General features: G+C 41.1%; 1 protein-coding gene across 1 annotated transcript in view; it reads left to right on the top strand.

Annotated features, from left to right (window-relative positions):
- Positions 1-12,966: 12,966 nt before the first annotated feature.
- Positions 12,967-23,810, top strand: part of ITGB2 (integrin subunit beta 2) — a 109,337-nt gene continuing 98,493 nt past the window's right edge. Inside the window, exons 1-2 of the mRNA XM_089671895.1 lie at positions 12,967-13,083; positions 18,403-18,475. Coding sequence (XP_089528021.1) covers positions 18,455-18,475 — 21 coding nt within the window. The 5' untranslated portion in view covers positions 12,967-13,083; positions 18,403-18,454. The remainder of the gene's footprint in view (positions 13,084-18,402; positions 18,476-23,810) is intronic.

The raw sequence follows: 23,810 nt of genomic DNA, 5'->3' as shown, positions 1-23,810 counted from the left end.
TGCATGTTCTCCTTGTGACTGCGTGGTTTCCTCCAGGTACTCCGGTTTCCTCCCACACACCAACGACATGCTGGTAGGTAATTGGATCCTGTATAAATTGGCCCTAGTATGTGTATGTATGAATGTGAGTAAGGGGCCTTAGATTGTACACCCCTTGAGGGTTAGGGACTGATGTGAATGTACAATATATATGTAAAGCACTGCATACGTTGACAGTGCTATACAAATACCTATAATAAACAAGAACAGGGTGAAAGTGAATCAGTGGCCAAGTATGTCTTAATCTGAACCCAATCAAACACCTATGGGGAAATCTGAAGAGAAAAGTTGAGTATCACTCTCCATCCAGCATCCAGGCTCTAAAAGAGGTTGTTCTTGAAGAATGGAAAAAGATGGATGTTGCAATATGTCACCAAGTAGTTTATTCCATATCTAGAAGACTTGGTGCTGTCCTTACAAATCATGGAGGTCATACAAAATACTAGCTGTAGTAGTTTTCGTTATGGAGTATATTCATTTTTGCATCAACTAATTTGAGTAAAACTGAAGATTTTGTAATCTGAGTTAAATATTAACCTTACTTTCATGTAATGAGCTAAACAAATGTTCTATAAAACTCAGTTTTGTCAAAATTTTGGAAATTGTTCTTGTGTTCATTGAGATATTGATTAAAATTTTACTTTTCAAAAGGGGTGTATTCATTTATGCTGAGCACTGTATCTCCTTTTAATGTTGCCCTAGACCCGCGGTCTCCAAACTGCGACCCAGGGGCCAAATGTGGGCCTTAGCTTGCCATTATCCAGCCGTTGGTGCACTTTTCCTCCAACTGATTTCAATGATGGGGCATATTCTTCGCCCTGACACCAATGATTGGGCACTATTAATCCCACTGACACCAATGATGGGGCACTAGTCCTCCCGCTGATATCAATGATAGGGCACTACAACACCAATGATGGGCATATTCCTCCCACTGACACCAATGATGGGGCATATTCCTCCCACTGACACCAATGATGGGGCATTTTCCTCCCACTGACACCAATGATGGGGCATATTCCTCCCACTGACACCAATGATGGGGCATATTCCTCCCACTGACATCAATGATGGGGCACTATTCCTCCCACTGACATCAATGATGGGGCATATTCTTCCCCGTGACACTAAATTGGGGCACTTAATCCCACAGACACCAATGATTGGGAGCAATTACCGTATTTTTCGCTCCATAAGACGCACCTGACCATAAGACGCACCTAGGTTTTAGAGGAGAAAAACAAGAAAAAAAATATTCTGAACCAATGGACTGCAGACACAGTACAGGGGATGACCAGAGACTGCAGACACAGTACAGGAGATGACCAGAGACTGCGGACACAGTACAGGGGATGACCAGAGACTGCGGACACAGTACAGGGGATGACCAGAGACTGCGGACACAGTACAGGGAATGACCAGAGACTGCGGACACAGTACAGGGAATGACCAGAGACTGCGGACACAGTACAGGGAATGACCAGAGACTGTGCACATAGTACAGAAGACCAGAGACTGCAGACAGTGCAGGGGATGACCAGAGACTGCAGACAGTAAAGGAGATTACCAGAGACTGTGGACCTTTGGGGAGGGAAGGGGAGCGGGTACCTGAATTTGACAGGTACCCACTCCCACTTCCGCGGAGTTGTCCTTCCTTCTTCTTCCCACGGCGGCTTCTATGACAGCCGGGTGCCCACTGCGCATGCGGTTTGTGAATGGCCCGGAGCCTTCTGGGACCTGTCATGTGTCCTAGAAGACACCGGACCATTCACAAAGCGCAGCGCTTCTCGCGCATGCGCAGTGGGCACCCGGCTGTCACAGAAGCCGCCGCAGGAAGACTGCAGAGCTGGAGCGAGGAACAGGTAAGGTCCTGCAGGAGAGAACAGCTGAGCGGCCGGCCCGGTATTCTGACATGGTGGCGGCAGAAATACCAGGCCGGCTGCTTTACATTCGCTCCATAAGACGCACTGACATTCCCCCCCCTTTTTGGGGGGAAAAAAGTGCGTCTTATAGAGCGCAAAATACGGTAATCCCATTGACACCAATAATGTGGTACTATTCCTTACACTGACACCAATGCTGGGGCATATTCCTCCTACTGATACAAATGATGTGGCACTATTCCTCTCCGTGACACCAATGATGGGGCATTATTAATCCCACTGACACCAATGATTGGGAGCAATTAATCCCACTGACACCAATAATGCGGTACTATTTCTCCCACTGATACCAATGATGGAGATGTATTCCTCTCACTAAAATCAATAATGTGGCACTGTAAATCCCACTAACACCAATGAAGGGGCACTATTCCTCCCTCTGACACCAATGATGGGGTACTATTAATTTCACTGACACCTATGATGGGGCGCTATTCCTCCCACTGACACCAATGATGGGGCGCTATTCCTCCCACTGACACCAATGATGGGGCACTACAACACCAATGATGGGGCATATTCCTCCCACTGACACCAATGATGGGTCACTATTCCTCCCACTGACATCAATGATGGGGCATATTCTTCCCCGTGACACTAATGATGGAGCACTTAATCCCACAGACACCAAGGATGGGACACAATTCCTCCCACTGGCACCAATGATGGGGCACTATTCCTTACACTGACACCAATGATGGGGCACTATTCCTCCCGCTGACATCAATGGTGGGGCATATTCCTTCCCATGACACCAATGATGGGGCACTATTAATCCCACAGACACCAAGGATGGGGCACCATTCCTTCCACTGACACCAATGATGGGGCACTATTCCTCCTACTGATAGCAATGATGGGGCATTAATAATTCCCCTAATACCTACTCCCACTTGCCATGGTCTGGCCCCGATAAAGTCTGAAGGACAGTAAACTGGCCCAAGGTTTGGAAATCCTGCCTTAGACCACAATGAGCAATTAAACCTTGCAGTGCGGGCACAAACCTACTACAAGTGATAACTTCTTATTTGTCTGGAGTTGGCTATACAGAAAAATGTGTTGCTTTGCTCTGCATGGAGAAAGCACAGGGTTACTTCTTTAGAATGTCTGCAGCTCTAGGTTCTATGTTCAGCTACCGCAAGGATGCTATTGCAGAGTTTTTCTTTTCTCCCAGTTATGTGTTTTATTTTTCTTCTCAGAAGTCCAAGTCTGCCCAGTTTAGCCTTTTACTGTAGTTGTGATTTGGGTAGAAACCAAGTTGGATTTCAGCCCTGTTGCTCAGAGACTGTGCCCAGCTTTAGAGCAATTAGAAAGATAATAATCTGCAAATTAGTGTCTGAAAATCATTTGTGTAGCTTGAAGCCCCAGTAGGTCTTGTTCATAAAAGCAGAATAGGACTATCTATGGCTCTGTGCCAAAGATAAATTAAATATTGTTTTTGCAGAGATATTGTTTATTTGCCTTGCAACTAAAAGGGAAGTAAATGTGTGCTTCAACATCCCTCCCAGTCCTCGTGTCTCTGCTTAATAAAGAGCTATTGTGGTTCACTGATTGCTAGCCTTACTAGTTATATGCACAGTAAGCTTACTGCAATAATGTTTTGATAAAAATTGCACTAGTGAGATGAGTTTATATTATATCCTAAATATATAAGCACTTTCTTCTACATACTAAATTACCATGCTATGTTTTTGTTTTCTTACAGGATTGCTAAACCAATAGGTAGATAGCAGATACCAAGGGGACTCACAAATTATCATGCAGGGCTACAGCTCTTCATGACTACCAATGGCTTTACTCAATAATTGATTTATTAGCAGTGACTGAAAATTTGTCAGAATTAAGGAAATCAGGTTGCCCTACTTGACTGTAGTAAAGTCATAGGCAGGCTAATCTTAAATTGGCCATATACATGTGTAATTATGTCTGTATTTTACCTTTCCTAAGCCATTGGACCATTTGCAGGACAAAAGAAAATGTGAACTCTTTAGAGGGTCCACTTAAAATGTAATAAGGTATGCATGTAGGGTGGTTGTGTTTTACTGACTACATTATATTGTTGGCGGGCCTAACGCTCCGCTGTACTAGGGGTAACTTTGCAAGAGGCGCGCTCATCTAGGCCCAGGAACTGCAGTGATGTATAAAGTCTAACATTAAGGCAGTCTTACAATGCAGAGATGAGCTGACACTGCAAGTAGTTTAAAGATGTATCTCTCTTTTCCAAGAACTGTCCCATTCCTGTACTCCCAGTGTGTTACATGTGTTGCATTCGGGAAGGGTGGGCTGAACCGCGCCACTCCACCAGCCAGTGTACTTCTGTTACCTCACTCCCAGTAACAGAATGGGATCCCGCCAGACACATAGTGCTGGTCTCATGCATGTCCTGTATGGATTCTTCCTCTTCCATGCCATATAGTTAGGCTAAGGACCTTCAGCAAAGAGAGTCCACTAGTGGAGGCAAAATCCAGAGCAGGCGGCATGTTTCATGGCTGGTGGCATCCTGAGATATTCAGAAGCATGGTTCTTCAGGAGCGGATCAGCAGCTGCACATATGCAGGTATCCAGAACAGCAAAAAACCCCAGGGCCCTGGTCTCTGGGTTCCAGCCATCCCCCTAATATAAATCACAGGTGGGTTGACTGAAGCTCCAAAAGCGTGCAAAATCGATATCCAGAACATTAACCCTACCCAACCCACCATGGGCCAGTACTTATCTAACTAAGCAGTTTTCAACCTACTTACATGCATGTTGTGACCAAACAATCTTCATGCATGGCCTGATTCACATAGACATTAAAAATTGGTGGTTGGGTAGTGTTTTTACCACTTCTGGACCGCCTTTGAACGCCACTCACAATTGTTAAAATAGGGAGCAAATGGAGTTCAGCATGGATTGACTCTTTGCAATTGCTTGCTCTACATAATCTAGTGACAAGATGAAACCCAAACTTGACATACTCTATACACCAGCTTCTCCTGAATGCAAGCTAACACTTAGGAGTTTAAACGGTCTAGGGTAATAAATTACCCCAAAAGGAAGTTTCTAAAGGGACCATGCAGCTTAGTAAAGAATGACTTTATTGAAAATATAGTATCAAAAATTACACATACAAAGATGAGCTAAAACCACTATCCACCACCACACTAAAATTAAAAAAGACAACGTTGTCTCAACACCCAAGCAGCTGCTCATTCAACCTGCATTCAAACATGGGAAATGGTATTACATACCCTCACCGAATAATTCATAGCAGGACTAAATGAGGCCTAAGAAAGTAAATGGATAAGTAGTGGGTAACATTCAGATATATTTGTATACACCTCCCACTATATACTGTATGGCACCCTCCAAATGTGGGTCACTGTTATAGAATCATATAGAGCCTGTCACTCGCGATACAAATTGAGGACAATTGCAGTCCTAAATAGCCCCTGGATGCATATAGGGTGGCCCGTTATAATACTGATGGTAGTATAAACAGTCCACAAATGATGGAAAATAATCCGGGTTCAGAATAATATTATGGCAACTGAATGTCCCATAAGAGTCGACCAAATTCCAACGGCCTCAATTATCATCCAATATAAGGCACAGTAGGGCTCTAGAAACACTCATAGACCTCATCTCACCCAGCCTTCTGAGATACATTTGTTTATCGGCTACATCGGCAGGACTCCACCATGTTACAGTCTCTTCGCCAACAATAGATTACCGCTGGTTCGATCTCCAGATCATGTAGGTATATGAATAATGGCATGGAAGGCTCGGGTGTGCGTATTTGCCCATGGGATGAATGGGGGGCCATACGAGACAGTCGCTGCCACGTGCAAAATGAAAAACCCAGTGGTGATTAAATACCACCAAAAGAAATTTCTATTTGTGTGAAAAAATTATAAAAATTTCATATGGGTACAGTTTTGCATGACCGCACAATTGTCATTTAAAATGCAACAGCGCTGAAAGGTGAAAATTGGCCTGGGCAGGAAGGGGGTAAAAGTGCCCGGTAGGCAAGTGGTTAATGAACATTACATTTCTGTATGATGTCTGTGATGGGTGTTTAATTTAATTGTTCTCAAATTCTCATACAACGCCTAGCAGCTTAGGGTTTTCACACTTCATAAATAAACTTTATGCACACTATAACCATAGCATTGCATATTTTCTCACCACCTTTCCCCCACCCAGTTTGTTTTGCACTGTGATGTCTTTCACTATTAAAGAAATGTGTTACATGGCTGCCACTTAGTAAAACAAATAATTCCTATCTTTCTGATCCTAATTTAGTTGTGCTTAGATTCATTTTAATGTAATTTTGCAGAACAGAGATTGAAGAAGTTCTGACTGAAGTATGCTGCTTTTCTATGCTACTTATAGTATCTCACAGAAGTGAGTACACCCCTCACATTTTTGTAAATATTTTCTTATATCTTTTCATGTGACAACACTGAAGAAATTACACTTTGCTACAATGTAAAGTAGTGAGTGTACAGCTTGTATAACAGTGTAAATTTGCTGTCCCCTCAAAATAACTCAACACACAGCCATTAATGTCTAAACTGCTGGCAACAAAAGTGAGTAAACCCCTAAGTGAAAATGTCCAAATTGGGCCCAATTAGCCATTTTCCATATCCGATGTCATGTGACTCATTAGTGTTACAAGGTCTAAGGTGTAAATGGGGAGCAGGTGTGTTAAATTTGGTGTTATCACTTTCGCTCTCTCATACTAGTCACTGGAAGTTCAACATGGCACGTCATGGCAAAGAACTCTCTGAGCATCTGAAAAAAATAATTGTTGCCCTACATAAAGATGATCTAGGCTATAAGAAGATTGCCAAGACTCTGAAACTGAGCTGTAGCACGGTGGCCAAGACCATACAGCGGTTTAACAGGACAGGTTCCACTCAGCACAGGCCTCGCCATGGTCGACCAAAGAAATTGAGTGCAAGTGCTCAGCGTCATATCCACAGGTTGTCTTTGGGAAATAGATGTATGAGTGCTGCCAGCATTACTTCAGAGGTTGAAGGGGTGGTGGATCAGCCTGTCAGTGCTCAGACCATATGCTTCACACTGCATCAAATTGGTCTGCATGGCTGTCGTCCCAAAAGGAAGCTTCTTCTAAAGATGATGTACAAGAAAGCCTGCAAACAGTTTGCTGAAGACAATCAGACTAAGGACATGATTTACTGGACCATGTCCTGTGGTCTATTGAGACCAAGATAAACGTATTTGGTTCAGATGGTGTCAACCAAGTGAGGAGTACAAAGACAAGTGTGTCTTGCTTACAGTCAAGCATGGTGGTGGGAGTGCCATGGTCGGGGCTGCATGAGTGCTGCCGGCACTGGAGAGCTACAGTTCATTGAGGGAACCATGAATGCCAACATGTATTGTGACATACTGAAGCAGAACATGATCCCCTCCCTTCAGAGACTGGGCCACAGGGCAGTATTCCAACATGATAACAACCCCAAACACACCTCCAAGACGACCACTGCCTTGCTAAAGAAGCTGAGGGTAAAGGTGATGGACTGGTTAATTATGTCTCCAAACCTAAACCCTACTGAGCATCTGTGGGGCATCCTCAAACAGAAGGTGGAGGAGCGCAAGGTCTCTAACATCCACTAGCTCCGTGATGTCATCATGGAGGAGTGGAAGAGGACTCCAGTGGCAACCTATGAAGCTCTGGTGAACTCCATGCCCAAGGGGTAAGACAGTGCTGGAAAACAATGGTGGCCACACAAAATATTGACACTTTGGGCCCAATGTGGACATTTTCACTTAGTGGTGTATTCACTTTTGTTGCCAGTGGTTTAGACATTAATGTTGAGTTATTTTGAGGGGACAGCAAATTTACACTGTTATACAAGCTGTACACTCACTACTTTACATTGCAGCAAAGTGTCATTTCTTTAGTGTTGTCACATAAAAAGATATAAGATGATATTTACAAAAATGTGAGGGGTGTACTCACTTCTGTGAGATACTGTATGTGCTCAGCATCTGTACAAGGACAGGAGGTACACCCTAATTAAGTGTTCTTGCATGGCAAGACCACTTATTGTTATCTCACATATATATTCCTATTATTATAGCCAAATTTACCACCCTAACTCCTCCCACAGTTTTTACACTACATAGACAGTAATATACCGAAATGTGCGGATTGTTCCCGATTGGTGTGCTATTATTTTGTGAAAGTTTCGCTGAATGGTTCACGAAATATCGGCGTTTTTGTGGTGAAGTTGGTCCCATAGGAATGAATGGCGGAATGTTCAAAATTAGAGTGTGAGCGGACAAAAGCTGGAGTGTGAGCTGAAAAATCAGGACATGATTTCTAAACTGCCATCACTCCCTCATTTTCAAGCCCACCTACAATCTTATATCAACACGTTCAGCTATCCCTGCTGCCACTAAAAATGTCCACGGCTAAGCCATAGCCCTGATAGTTTTCACAATATGACTATTTGTTTGCAACTCACGCCGCCCATTGACATTCATTGAAACTCCACTCTAGCCACCTCAAATTTGAAGGGCAATTTCTAAACTGCAACTGTGCCTTCATTTTTAATATTTCAGAGACATACTATGCATCAAAATGTAGGTCTGGGTCTTGTGATTCTCACAATATAAAGCTCGTCAGTGTAGGAATTATAATTTTTAAACTACAACCGTTTGAAGATGGCAACCGCCAGTGACGTGAGCAAGTTGGAGCAGTTTGTTTTTAACCGCTCTTCTCTGCCCTTGGTGTAGAGTGAGTTGCCATAGGAACCAGGTGTGTGAGCAGGCAGCAGAGTGGCAAAAGCTAGAGTGTGAGTTGTAGACTACTGATGGAGACAAGAAAACTTCACACAATTTCCCCAGAAATTGTAGCTTTTCTAGTTATTGAATATTCTCTTGGGAGCTCACTGATACAGTGATTAGGCTGTTCTGCAATATAGCATTAGCAGGTCCAACAATGTAGATTCCAGCACTACCATCCTTCAAAAGCAGCTGCACTGCAGATTTACTGGCTCCACTTATGCCTAGTAGGAGTGCTTCCACTTTTCCTGCACCACCCCTCAAAATGGCTCAAGGCTGACCCTAATCCATTTTCTCACCTCACAGTACTGCTCATCTCATGCCCATTTGATTCTGCTCAGCACCTAGCAAAGATTTTAGACCAGAATATGCCAACCGCCATACTTTTCTTGGCTCACTGTCAACTAAAAAGGACTTTGAAAAATTTACAACAGACACTAAGGCTAGGTTTCATTCACTTGAATGGGCTGCCATGCTCCATGAAACGCTGTAAGAGAAACCGAATTTCTAGCACCAGAGAAATAGTAAAGACGTATGCTCATATGTGTATGCATTGCTCACGTGCTCATATTTATGAGCGAAGAAGCAAAATATGTACTGTTCCAGTTCATCGCGCGCACATGCAAACGGGCTCACACGCATTCCAATTAGCATGCACACTTGGTACCCAATGGCCTATTTAAACTGGCCTGTCATTATGAGCAGTTGCTGAATGGTCTTCAATTTGTTCCTGTGACCTGATCTGCTGTACCTGCTTACTTGTGTATGATCCAGCTTGCCTTTGGACTTCGCTTCAGCTCCTGCTTAAACTCTGTTCACCTGATTACTCTGACCTCGGTCTATTTACTGGACTTGCCTTTGCCTACTGTTTCGGTACTGCATTGCCTGGCTGTTACTGACCTTGGCCTGCCTCCTTGACTTGCTCTGCCTGCCGATTTGGTTCCTCGCTGCCCAGTCATTGCTGAGTGCTGTATGCTGCCTATCTCCTGGTCCTGCTTCATATTCTGCTCTGGTGCCAAGCTGCTCCTGCGCTCCATTCTGGGGACTGCGACTACCAGCTCTACCCACCTACAGAGTGGACACCACCAGCCAGCTACTTCGGCACTTGTGCCACTCTTTGCCCTCACACTCTCTGTCTCCACCATCGGGAGTGTTGGGCAGGAGGTGCAAGAGATTCCTCAATAACATTCCAGTCTTCACCACGTGATAAACACAAAAAAGAAGTCCTTGCTCTACTTGAAAATTGCAGCCTGCACGGGAACCGAGGTTCCCAGTGCGTGTGTGATTTCCAGTGCTGCTGTCGTGTCATTAAGATTAATGGCACCCACCCATGGGTCCCGCGTTTCACTGTGTGGGGGGCTGCAGCTGTTAGAATTGCTACGGATCCCGCAGCGGCACCACCTGCACAGATGTGAACCTAGCTTTAAGGAGCACTTAAGGGGGACTTACATCTAGGAAACATCTAGGTATCTCTTGGAGCACGATAAAGCTTACATCTGGGCTTACAGATTACTCATGACCCTAATACAGTCTTGAAAGTCCTTCCTGCTATTTTCCTTAACCACTTCCCCTCTGGAGCAATTTTTCAGATACATCAGCATTTTGGCTATAAATATTCTTATAAACCCCAGAATTTTATATATTCTTTAAAAGCAGAGACGCTGTAGAATGAAATGGTGGTAGTGGCACATTTTTGCAGTTTTTTTATGTTGCACAATATTAAAAACTATATAAACTGTTTATAATCTCAATCAACATTAACTATTTTTATTCTTATGGTGCTAACATTAGTAAATAGATAGGAAGATATATTCTATTTACTTGTTTTAACCTTTTTTTATTCACGTTTCTTACATTGATTCCTGGTCTCTGGCCTAGGCCAAAATTATGTCAAACATCCCAGTAGTCTTCATGGGCATTTTTATTCTTTTATCTGGAGAAGGGAGGAGGAGCTTTCTCAGCTAAGCACAGCCTCCTGCCTGCATGCCTGAGCTAAGTGACCACTTAGAAAGTGACTGTTTTATCCTAAATTGCAAACAAAGCTTTTGCCCAGAGATGCACCTTACAATTCCTATGACTTTTTTTTTTTATCAAATTGCTTCCAAGTTAAATAAAAAAATTAATTTAGTGTCATAGCACAAGCATCCATAGGGCCCTATTAGCTCTTTCTAAGCATGGTGGTGGCTGTGGTTTATCAAATCAACTTTCTAACTGACCATCCTAGGGCTATCTACTCAGTCTATTCAGATTTATCACTTTCCTATCTTGTTGCCAAATCCTACCAGTCTAAACTGCACATTGTTTAAGGATCTATGTCTTGGCTCAAGCCTGGCACCCTCTTTTGCATTTACACATTAATGGACTTTCTAAAACATATTAAGCATTTATTTTGAGATGGGAAGGAATGTAATGGACTTTAAACAAGATTTACCCACGAATTCATCCAACTTACTGTCACTATTATCATGACTTCAGAACTTCATGAGTTTAGGCATGTCCTGTTCTTTTAAACTGCTAGTATATATTACAGATGTGAAGTTGGAGGAAAAAACAGCATCTTACCTTTCTACAAAAAAAAACTTTCTGGTGATCCATTTGATTGAGGGCAGGTTCACACCATAGAAATGCAATCCAAATGCGTTCCAAATGCGTTTTTGCATGTGTGTTTTTTATGCGTCCTGGTGCGTTTTTGATGCATTCCAGTGTGTTTTTTATGCATTCCAGTTCATTTCTCCCCCCCCCTCTCTTTTTCTTCAATTTAAATAGGGACATGTATATTCCAGTGTGTTTTTTGGTGCGTTCCGGTGCGTTTTTGATGCGTTTTACTGCGTTCCAGTACAGTTCTGTTCAGGAAAAATGCAGCCTGTTCTACCTTTTTTTTCTGCAACCAGAATACACTGGAACTGTAAGCACTGATGTGAACTATGACATTGACAACCATATAACCTACTTTCTGTAAGTTTTGGATGCAGAAAAAAAGCATCTGAAATGCATTGTGTGTGAACTGGCCCTAATGGAGTCAAAGTATGCATATCTGCCTTAATAAACCTCACAACAAACCCTCATACATGTGGCCATGATAACCCATATATAGGAATCTACATAAATGTCTCTGGCTTAACCAGGTTCTTCATATAAGTATTTTCCTATGTACAGACTTTAATTGCCAGGAATCAGACTGCTCTTAAAGACTTCAACCAAAAATTAACTATAACCTCTGGAAGGTTTTACACCCATCATGACCAGGGTGTTATTTGCTATTCAGCACTGTGCTACTTTAACTGGCAATTGCTCAGTCATACAACACTGTACCCAAATTAAATTTATATAGTTTTTTCACACAAATAGTGCTTTCTTTTGGTGGTTTTTGATTACCACTGGATTTTTTATTATATAAATAAAAAAATATGGAAAATCTTGAAAAAAAACCAATATTTTCTACTTTCTCTTATAAAGCATATCCAATAAAATTAAATTTCTTCATAAATTTAGGCCAAAATGTATGCTGTTACATGTCTTTGGTAAAAACCAAACTACGTTTTTGGGGACACTATACTATTAGGGACACTAGTATAGTTCTGATCGTGATCAAGATACTGATACTCTATACTAGTAATACTGATCAGCAACGTATAGTGTGACTATAATAGTGTGGCAGGCAATCTGAAGCTAACAGAAGTATAAAAGAAGTTGTGAGTGCTATGAAAAATAAAGCAGCCACAGCATCAAAAAGGATACCAATAAACGTCACAAAACATGAAATATAAAAGATGCAGCGCTATATCACAAGTATTTTAAGTGAAAAAACATCCAAGATATCAATAAAGTGGTTAAGTGACTAATGTGATCCCAAACATTATGTCACAAGCAGAGTAACATGCAGTGCAAACAGTCTTTGTGATAATTTTCTCTCCTTCAAAGTGCTGCTTCCATGCGGTGAACGTGAGAAGGATAAGGCTGTGCACTCACAGTGGAATGAAGATCCCGATGAACGGGACCCACTGATTGATCAGTGGGTCCCGTTCATCGGGATCTTCATTCCACTGGACACAGCAGTCGCGAGGAGGAAGTGCTGCACGCTTGAGCGAAGTACGGTATGCTCCTTGTCAGAACGGTTTGGCTCCTTGAGTTGTTTTTTCCTCTCTGAGCTCTGCTCCACAGGGACTGCAAAAGTCAAATTCAGAGATGTCGTCAGTCAACCGCGAAATCTGTACATTGGAAAGTTTCCTGGCATTTTCGACCTGAAGCAAGAAAATGACATACATTGTACACCGATAAAGGACACAAGAGCTAAGAAATAAGCAAGGTGAGTCACATATCACCTATAGAGCCACCCAAGAGAGAGACCGTGGATTATCAGCACATCCAGCGGGTGGAGGAGTATCTGGCTTGATCTGACTTTAGGAGCTACCAGTGGATCCTGTAGAGATAACTTATCTCTAAATGCGCAGTTACACTGTGCATCTGGTGAGTGCACAGCCTTATCCTTCTCACGTTCACCGCATGGAAGCAGCACTTTGAAGGAGAGAAAATTATCACAAAGACTGTTTTTGCACTGCATGTTACTCTGCTTGTGACATAATGTTTGGGATCACATTAGTCACTTAACCACTTTATTGATATCTTGGATGTTTTTTCACTTAAAATACTTGTGATATAGCGCCGCATCTTTTATATTTCATGAAGCTAACAGACATTGGCTGGGAGGGACACTGTACTATTGACACTGGCTGGGAAGGGGTTAACATTAAGGGATTAACTGTATGCCTAACAAGTGTAATGTGTGCTTCATTTATTCTCAGTTCTGGCTGCTTTTTCTCCCTGAACTCAGAGCTGATTTCAGGAAGAAGAAACCGCTAGATTGCTGTTCTGTATATAGAGTTCTATGTGTTGGTAACTCTGTGTTGTGATTGACCACAGTTGATAAGTAGTAAAGAGACAAAACCATTTGCTGAAACCTGCTGACAAACTCATGCTGTGTCCAATCACAGCACAAGTCAACAGGAGGTGCACTCATGCACAACTGAAAGCCCGGAAACAGGTTGCGATATACAGTTGTGTTCAAAATAATAGCAGTCAGACATCACTAACCTGATCAATCACTGTTTTTGGTAGAAATGATATTTCTACATGACAAATAATTTACTAGCAGGTGTAGTAGAGTAATAGAAATCCAACAGACCCAACAGTCATGACATGCATGCTGCTGATTCTGTGTAATTGAATCACTAATTGAAAGGGGCATGTTCAAAATAATAGCAGTGTGGAGTTCTATTAGTGAGGTCATTCATTCTTTGAAAAACTGGTGGCAATTATTGCCCTTATTTAAGGAAGGAAGGCAGCAAATGTTGTACATGCTGGTTACAGTGCATTTCTCTCTGAAATTCTGAGGAAAATGGGTTGTTCCAGACATTGTTCAGAAGAACAGCGTACCTTGATTAAAAAGTTGATTGGAGAGGGGAAAACATATAAAGAAGTGCAGAAAATGATAGGCTGCTCAGCTAAAATGATCGCAAATGCTTTAAAATGGCAACCAAAACCTGAAAGACGTGGAAGAAAGCGAAAAACTAGCATTCGAATGGATAGAAGAATAGCCAAAATGGCAAGGACTAAGCCAACAATCAGCTCCAGGAAGATCAAAGAAGGTCTAAAGTTACCTGTGTCGCAGCTGCTTTCCCCTCTCAGCCCCCTTGCTCTGTCCCTGCTCTCTCTGACATCTCTCATCCGTGCCCCTCTCTCCTCCTGCAAAGATCAAAGGCATTCCTAAGACAAGCTGGAGCCATGCCAGCTCGCCCCCCCCGGTTGCCTAGGTGATTAGGGGGTCCGACATCAGTTTTAAGAAGCTGATGCCAGAGCTCCTGAGGTATTCACCACTGTGTAGCTGACGGAAGGGGCCCGGGCTGCGGCTGGGACCTTTCGTGGCCAGGCTCGGCAGAGACCCAAGGCTGCCTAGGACCCCCCTTCTCCCAGAGCTGGGGAAGACTGTCTGCTAGACACCAGAGATCCGTGAGTACATGCTCTCTGCCTGCTTCACTTGAATGGTTCTTGTGCTGACCTCGCACCAACCCCCCCGTTGGATTACTTGCTACAGAGACTCACACCAAACCCTCTGTTGGATTACTTGCTACAGAGACTCACACCAAACCCCCTGTTGGATTACTTGCTACAGAGACTCACACCAAACCCCCTGTTGGATTACTTGCTACAGAGACTTTCCCTTGGCTCTCGGTGTTGGACTTTAAGTGTGTTGGTCCTTCTGTGTTGCCCTGTACTGGCGTATTCACCCTCCCTGCGAACTCCCCTATTTCGGTGACTGTCATCTGTTTGCCTCAATAAAGCTTTGTGCGTTTGCCATCTACTCTGCGTGTTCTGTCCTGCCTACACTCCGTCACAACAAGCGAGTACTGTTACAATTAGAAGATGCCTATGTGAAGCCAAGCTATCTGCAAGAAGCTCCCGCAAAGTCCCACTGTTGAAAAAAAGACATGTGCTGAAGAGGTTACAATTTGCCAAAGAGCACATTGACTGGTCTAAAGAGAAATGGCGCAACATTTTGTGGACTGATGAAAGTAAGATTGTTCTTTTTGGGTCTAGTGGCCGGAGACAGTTTGTCAGACGACCCCCAAACACTGAATTCAAGCCACAGTACACTGTGAAGACAGTGAAGCATGGTTGCGCAAGCATCATGATATGGGGATGTTTCTCATACTACGGTGTTGGGCCTATTTATCGCATACCAGGGATCATGGATCAGTTTGAATACATCAAAATACTTAAAGAGGTCATGCTGCCTTATATTGAAGAGGAAATGCCCTTGAAATGGGTGTTCCAACAAAACAACAACCCCAAACACACCATTAAACGTGCAACATCTTGGTTCCAGACCAACAAGATTGACGTTATGGAGTGGCCAGCCCAATCCCCGGATCTTAATCCAAACGAAAACGTGTGGGGTGACATCAAAAATGCAGTTTCTGAGGCAAAACCAAGAAATAGAGAAGAACTGTAGAATGTAGTCCAATCATCCTGGGCTGGAATATTTGTTCACAGGTGCCAGAAGTTGAATGACTCCATGCAACACAGCAGTTCTCAGAAACAGTGCTTATACAACTAAATATTAATTAAGTGATTCAAAGGAAAGCTAAATCTTCAAACATTTTTCAGTTTATATAGTGAATGTTTGAGTTTGTAAAGAAGAATACAAAAACAGTTTTTTTTTTTTGAACAGTCTAATATTCACTTTTCTTCAATTTTTTGAGGAACAACAGAAATTTGATATATTTTTCTTCATGTTTTGATTTGGAATAGAATTTGTAATGTTCCCAATGCATTTGTGTGTATGGAAATAAAAGCTATTAGAAGGATTTTGAGCTTTATTCACTTTTTTCAACACACTGCTATTATTTTGAACACAACTGTATGAGTACATCTCAGTGCTTGTAGCTCCAGCCCAGCCACAGTAAATGTACTGTGGGGCAGGCAGCAAATGTTACAGATCCCTTCAATGTTGTCCTCCCTTCAGCCTTTAACTGAAATACAGCCCTGTTTTTTGGAGAAAAGGTACCTTTTTTGATAGGTACCAGCTCCCACTTTCTTAACCCTCACCTAGGCAAGAATTACATCACCTCAGGCCGACCACAGCCTCCTGGGACATGTCCCACATCCTAGGAGGCCACAGGACCAGTCTCACAATGACGCATTATCTTGCACATGCGAAGAATGTTCTCTGGGGAAGACATCACTGGACTCCATGGGCTGGTAAGTACCTGTTTGTTAAACATCAGCAACTACAGTATTTATAGCTGCTGACTTTTAATTTCTAGGAAAACGAGTGAACAAAACAAAAACCATTCATGATCAGTCCATGACATTTATTAACCACAATTTTGAACAAATGGTAAAATATATTAACATGTTTTTGAGGACCAATGATGATTTGAGACTCAGCTCACCTTGTTTAACTCAGCTTATGTACTGTAAAAGTATGTATACTGTTAGACTCTTAAACAGCTGTAAGGATATTTAAACTTGCAGTTATGTGTTGACTTTGACAGCCATTGGCATACAGTAGACCTCCGCTTCAGTTATGAATGGAAGTTCCTGCAGGATACAGTGTGCATCAACACACTTCATGTATCACACAGAAAGCAACTGTCTTTATCCACAAATGTGCACATCTGCATGACACCCTGTATCCTGCAGGGACATCCGTTCATCACTGAGATGAATGGAGGACTGTTGAGAGCTCATGATGATTGTTAAAGTTGACAAAGTTGATTAAAAATCTTCAAGGAGCCTAAGGGATGGAATTTAGTCATTCCACAACTACGTACTGTATACTGACAGATGAATGAAAGTCTCTTACAACTTTCTTTCATTACAAACTGCACTCTGTGACATACAGACATGTAATGTTAAATATTTCATATATGTCACAAACTTGCCCCTCTACAACTACTGAGGGCATATTTGAAATGTCAAACACCAGGTTAGAGCAGTATAATCATAGAGAAACAAAGCTGCACCCTTCCTATTAGGTCATCTACTTATACTGTATGTTAAAGCAGTGTTAAACCCCAAACCAAAAAATTGATTTTATTACAGCTTACCAATCATTAGATGTGGTGGCTGCATCAGTTTTGTTTTCTTTGGCCTTTTCCCTCTGTTTTTACCTGGTGATCTGGCCAGTAACACACCTCCTGTTTTATTAGCGAGAAACAACTCTGAATGAATGAGCACAGGGGGCACAGCAAACAACAGCACTGTCAGTCTGGGGGTAGGGGAGTAATAAATGTATTAGCAGATTTAAATACAACAAACAAATTGAAGCCAAACTCCAGCTCAGATTTTATAATCAGTTACAGCAAGCCATTTTTTCCTTTTATGATAAAGGATTTACATGAATAAATAAAAGCTGATCGTTTTAATCACCCCTGCCAGTGTTAAATGGTTTGCCTCATCCATGTAAACAGATACATTCTGCTGGAGAGCTGTGTGCTTTTGATAAACAATAGGCATGCTGGCTGGATCACCAGATGAAAATAAAAGAACAAAAGCCTTAAAAAGAAAGGTAAAACAGCTATCACATGTAAGAATTGGTAAGTTGCAATATAATAAATGTTTGCTTTTCAGTTTAACAACTCTTTAAGTCGGCTGAAACGCTTTTATATCATTATATAAAATAGAGAAAGTACAGGCAATGGACTCAATTTACTAAAGAAAATTGGCTATTGATTTTGCAAGAGAATTTTCCCTTGCTTAGTGAATGAGGTGAAGTTCTGCTGAAGTCAATCAGGTGCAAGCAAAAATAAGTGAACATTCCCTTGCAAAGTGAAAAAACTATCTGCCTTTAGTAAATGAACCCCAATGTGTGTTTTAGGCATTTCATTCCTAACAAAAAAATGTTTTAGGGACAGAAATTAAAAAAAAAAAAAGTTTTATTGGCTGAGTAAAAAACACATTCTATTACCCAATGAATAGCTATTTCATAGGGTGTACATCTTTTCTCCACCCCTGCAGCCTTAAGTCTCTATCTGGCATTTACATAGAAGGAGAAGCTCTTCTTTCATCATTACTGGCTTAATACAGATTTCCTCTTTTCTATGTTCCTCTTTTTTTTCCGTAGGTCTAAGTTGGATTGGAAATTGGTATAACAACTAGATGAGTATTAGATGTGAATGTCTGAACTCTGCCATAAGGTATGTAAAATGTTTTTGTTCAAAAATATTATTATTTTGTAGCATAGTGTACATGCTTATCTTACATTTGAGCTATTGTTACATAACAGTGTTAGGTTTGCAGCAATTACTTTTCATATTTTCCCCAAACTAACAAGATGAACAATAACCCTGTTTTTCTAAAATCTGATATTGGTATGTAATAGATCAAAAATGTCAACATTCAGTTATGGCTTAAAATGCTGTACAGATATAACTGAGGAGATTTTACTATGCTATTATCTTTTGTAAAATTGCAAATTAAAGGCTATATCCATATAAAGCTGATATTAAGTTTGATTCATGGGGATAAACCACTGGCTTCTAGTATCTATCCAAGTCTATGGCAGTTGGATTTCTAGCAAGGCTGAATATAATAGTATGGGGCATGACTTGGAATATTAGGCCGAAATTCTTGCCACTGGAGTTCCAGTAGATGGTAATTGATTCAGCCTAGTGGAGTACACTCTGCACTGAAATGTCTATTATGGGTGGTGAAAATGCCTCTCCATATTCCACATGTCTTCTCTAGCTCCAGGTGAATGAGGTGCCGACTATGAGAGTATATCCTACCCTCACTCTAGTATAGCTCCCAATTCTGACAAGAAAGGCAGCATAATAATGACATAATTCCTTAAAATCTGGTTTCTTTGCGGTTTGAACTGCTGACAGTCTCCGCCAATCCACTACCCTAACGCATTTCACCCAAGAAGGGCTTAAGTGTAGAGATTATAGTGAAACAGTTTAGAGGGCATGGCTTGGCAGAGACTGTCATCGGTACAGACCTTGAATAAACCAGATCTTAGGGAATGATTTCATTAGTGTACACCCTTTCATGTCAAAATCTGTTTTGGGTAGACACATACTTCAAAGAGATACTATAAGTGTGTTTTTTTTAGTGATGCTTGAAATTCTTTCTGGAAGTTTAGACACTGATAGAATTTAATGTTAGAACTATATGCAAAAAAGATTTTTTTTACAAATTAAGATTAATTGCAGGTTGCAACTATGTTCTATAAAGCTGAACTTTACCCATAATAACTTGATAAAAAATAATGTTCTCTAGCAAGGATCATACAGTCCAGATTAATATTTATGCTACCAAAATTAGTGTGTGCTGTAAATTGCCTCCACGATTGCTCCTGTTTCTTCTTGCTGGAGGCTGCCATTTTCCTGAAGCCCAGAGCCCCTGAAAAGCTTTAAAGTGTTACTAAACCCACCACAGTAAAATCAGTCTGTGTATGCAGTAAAGCCCGCTTGTTATACTCACTGTGGAACCTAAGGGGTTAATTCTTTGCATCGAGTAAAAAGGATGTTTCATCCTGTCTTCTTTGATCCTCCTTTTCTTTCATAGTCTCCAACCCATCTGCTGATAAAACAGAGCCTTGGGGGCAAGCTGCACATGCTCAGTTTGGTGTGTATTGCTAGAGAGGTTTTTTTTTTCCCCCTTAGGAGGGTGCATGTGATCGGCGCAGGGCCAATCAAGCACTGTCCAGACAGAGGGTCAGGGGTCCTGAAGCCTCATAGGACAATCAGGAGAGAATGAAAACTCCTACAAGCTTTAACCAGTGCTCTGTTAGACACTAATAGAAGTCACAAGACTGCTCTGTTGCTGAAAAAAGGTATTTAGCAGTTTATATTTACTAAAATAATTGCATTTCCGTGTTTTCCATACTGTGGAAGACCAGATATAGTGAATGCAGGGTCATGAGTTTAATAACACTTTAAATCTTTAGGCTGTCAGCAGATCGGCCTCTACAAATGTGGCACAGTGCCTAAAAACAGAGAGCAATTGAGCATGTGCACAGCAGGGTGGGACAGTGTATTACTGAATTTTAAAAAGTATTGACACTTATTTTTAATGTTTTACATAATTATACCTGCAAAAAGAGCTATAACTAAAAAGAAAAGTGTGCTATATATTTAACCACTTGCTCTCCTGAGGATTTACCCTTTCCTGACCAGGCCTTTTTTTGCTATTTGGCGCTGCACTATTTCAACTAGTAATTGCGTGGTCAAGCAATGCTGTACCCAAACAAAATTTTTGTCCTTTTTTTTCACACAAATAGAGCTTTCTTTCAGTGGTATTTGATCACCTGTGAGCTTTTTATATTTTGCACTATAGACAAAAAAAGACGGAAAATTTTGAAAACAAACCAATATTTTTTACTTTCTGCTATAAAAAATATATAGCAAACTCAAAGTTAGTCATACATTGAGGCTAAAATGTATTCTGCTACATGTTTTTGGTAAAAAAAAAATCCCAATAAGTGTATATTGATTCTACTAACTATAACAAACTATGTTATAGATACTGCAATTTACGCCATTTGTTTGCTATACAGTGCTGCACTAGTTTAATGGACAATTGCACGATCATTCAATACTGTACATAAATTAAATTTATGTCCTTTTTTTCCACACAAATAGATTTCTTTCGTTGATATTGGATCACCTGTGCACTTTTTATTTTTCGTGCTATAAATAAAAAAAGTCCAAAAATTTTAAAAAAAAATCCCATGTTTTCTCATTTCTGTCATAAAATATCCCAAAAACTCAAATTTTATCATAAATTTAGGCCAAAATGTATTCTGCTACATGTTTTTGGTAAAAAGGCAAAATAAGTATTGGTAAAAAAAATCCCAATAAGTGTATTGCTTTCTGAGAAAATTATAGCATCTACAAACTATGGTATAGATAATGGAATTTACACAGCTTTTACTTTCTGACTGCCGATCACATTTTTTGAGGTGCTAAAACACCAGGACAGAACAAACACCCCCAAAAGACCCCTTTTCAGAAACTAGACACCCTAAGCTATCTGCTGATAGGCATATTGAGTCCATGGTAGATTTATTTTTTTCCACAAGTTTTTGGAACCTGACAAAAACATTTTTTTTTAACTTGGATGACACCAAGTCCCAAACTATCTTGCCACTGCTCCTCAGTGGCATCCGGGGGGCTCCACATGACTATCTTTTCCCTCTTAAATCTGAAACTTATATGTATAGCCTGTTGCCCTCTCACAGATCTTATACATCTTGACCCCATATCTGGCACGGTTGCTGGGGAGAAATTGTTTGAATACAAACCGGCCAGAAAACTTAATGAGGGACTCAGAGGCTTTGCTGGGGAGTATAGACATCTGCAAATTTTTGGTTAAGGTGATTTACGAGGGTCCGAATTTTGTGGAGCCGGTCAAATTCAGGGTCACCCCAAGGACGACAGTGTGCTGTTGTTGAATTGTATAAAGCGCATTATACTCTCATATCTATGCCTGGCCATGGCAGCAGAGAACACGGGCATGTGATGAATTGGATCTGCGGACCAATACAACCGCAATTCATTTTTTATAGTAATGCCCATTAAACTTTAAATTCGGAAACCGTAATGGGTTTCCATGCGAATGGTCTGGCAAGGTTTGAATTTGGGTTGTCGGCGAAAAACTGTTGTGCATATAAATTGCTTTGATCCACAATCAATGCATACAGATCTTCCATGAAAAACAGCTCCCAAAAAATCAAGGGGAGTATTTCAATTTTGTTGTTTCCATCTGAATTCCGGGTTGGGCAGTGAATGGGGGAAGTACAGGTGCTGCAGAATTTGTGGGCTGCCAATCGGGATTTGAAAGCACGTCCGGAAGGATACTAGAGGCTCTACGGGACTGAGTAAGAATTGTTGGTGGCTGTGGGACACTACTTGTGCTTGCCACCGCACCAGCTTATACTGCACTTATGGGACTCGCCACGTCACCAAGTGATACTGCAGTGGTGGTATGTGAAAGGCCAGGATGTACTAGGCCACTGGTGCTCGCCAGTTTACCAAAAAGGTAGAGCGGCACTAGTACTGGCACTCTGCTTCATATGAGAATCATCATGCCATTGTAACATCTCAGCAACCTGAGAACAGGGTCAGGTATGGCTGACCTTAGCAGGGACCTCTTCTCCATCATTTGAGCTATCTGTCAGGGTGCCACTGCTGTTTACAGATTCATATTCTGAGGCTGATTGTGTCAGGGAGTCTTCCCCTTTGCTCTCACCTGACATGCTCAGAATCCTGTAGGCCTCTTCACTACTGTACCTTTCCATTGACATTTTGGCCACTAAATTTATAGGTACTGTGGGGTTAGCTCAGGTGGGGGATCTCCTTCCCTGGGAAAAAGGTAGACCGCACAGCAGGCTTTCGTCAAAATCTGACTGGTTGTCAGTTTTATTTAACCACTTGAGCTCCAGAGGATTTACCCCCCTTAATGACCAGGCCTCTTTTTGCTACTTGGCGCTGCACTAATTCAACTGATAATTGTGCGGTCATGCAATGCTGCACCTAAACGAAATTTACGTCCTTTTTTTCACACAAATAGAGCTTTCTTTCGGTGGTATTTGACCACCTGTGCGCTTTTTATTTTTTACGCTAAAAACAAAAAAAGACCAAATATTTTGAAGAAAAACAATATTTTTTACTTTCAGCTATAAAAAATATATAGTAAACTCAAAGTTGGTTATAAATTTAGGCCAAAATGTATTCTGCTACATGTTTTTGGTAAAAAAAATCCCAATAAGCGTATATTGATTGCTTTGTGTGAAAGTTATAGCGTCTACAAACTATGGTATAGATACTGCAATTTACGACATTTTTTTGCTATACAGCGCTGCGCTAGTTTAACGGACAATTGCGCGGTCATGCAATATTGTACATAAATGAAATTTATGTCATTTTTTTAACACAAATAGAGCATTCTTTTGGTGGTATTTGATCACCTGTGCACTTTTTATTTTTGGCGCTATAACCAGAAAATTTTTGAAGAAAATTTTTTTTTTTGAAAAAAACAATATTTTCTCATTTTGATCTTAAAAAATATCTAAAAAAACTAAAATGTCATCATATATTTAGGCCAAAATGTATTCTGCTACATGTTTTTGGTTAAAAAAATCCCAATAAGTGTATATTGATTGCTTTTTGTGAAAGTTATAGCGTATACAAACTATGGTATAGATAATGGAATTTACACAGCTTTTACTTTCTGACTGCCCATCACATTTCTTGAGGTGCTAAAATACCAGAATAGTACAAACACCCTCAAATGACCCCTTTTCGGAAATTAGACACCCTAAGCTATCTGCTGAGAGGCATATTGAGTCCATGGAAGATTTATTTTTTTCCACAAGTTTCTGGAGAATGACAAAAACTTTTTTTTTCTTTTTTTTTTACACAAAGTTGTAATTTAAATGATTTCTTTCTCGCACAAGCCATAGGTATATGTGGAATTACACCCCAAAATACATTCTGCTACTTCTACTGAGTATGGGGATACCACATG

Source organism: Staurois parvus, unplaced genomic scaffold (assembly GCF_062004578.1).
Source record: "Staurois parvus isolate SC_StPar_1 unplaced genomic scaffold, SC_StPar_1.0 ptg000011l, whole genome shotgun sequence".
NCBI classification, from domain to species: Eukaryota; Metazoa; Chordata; class Amphibia; order Anura; family Ranidae; genus Staurois; species Staurois parvus.
Note: the sequence above shows the minus strand (reverse complement) of the source record. Positions and strands in the feature narration are given on the sequence as shown.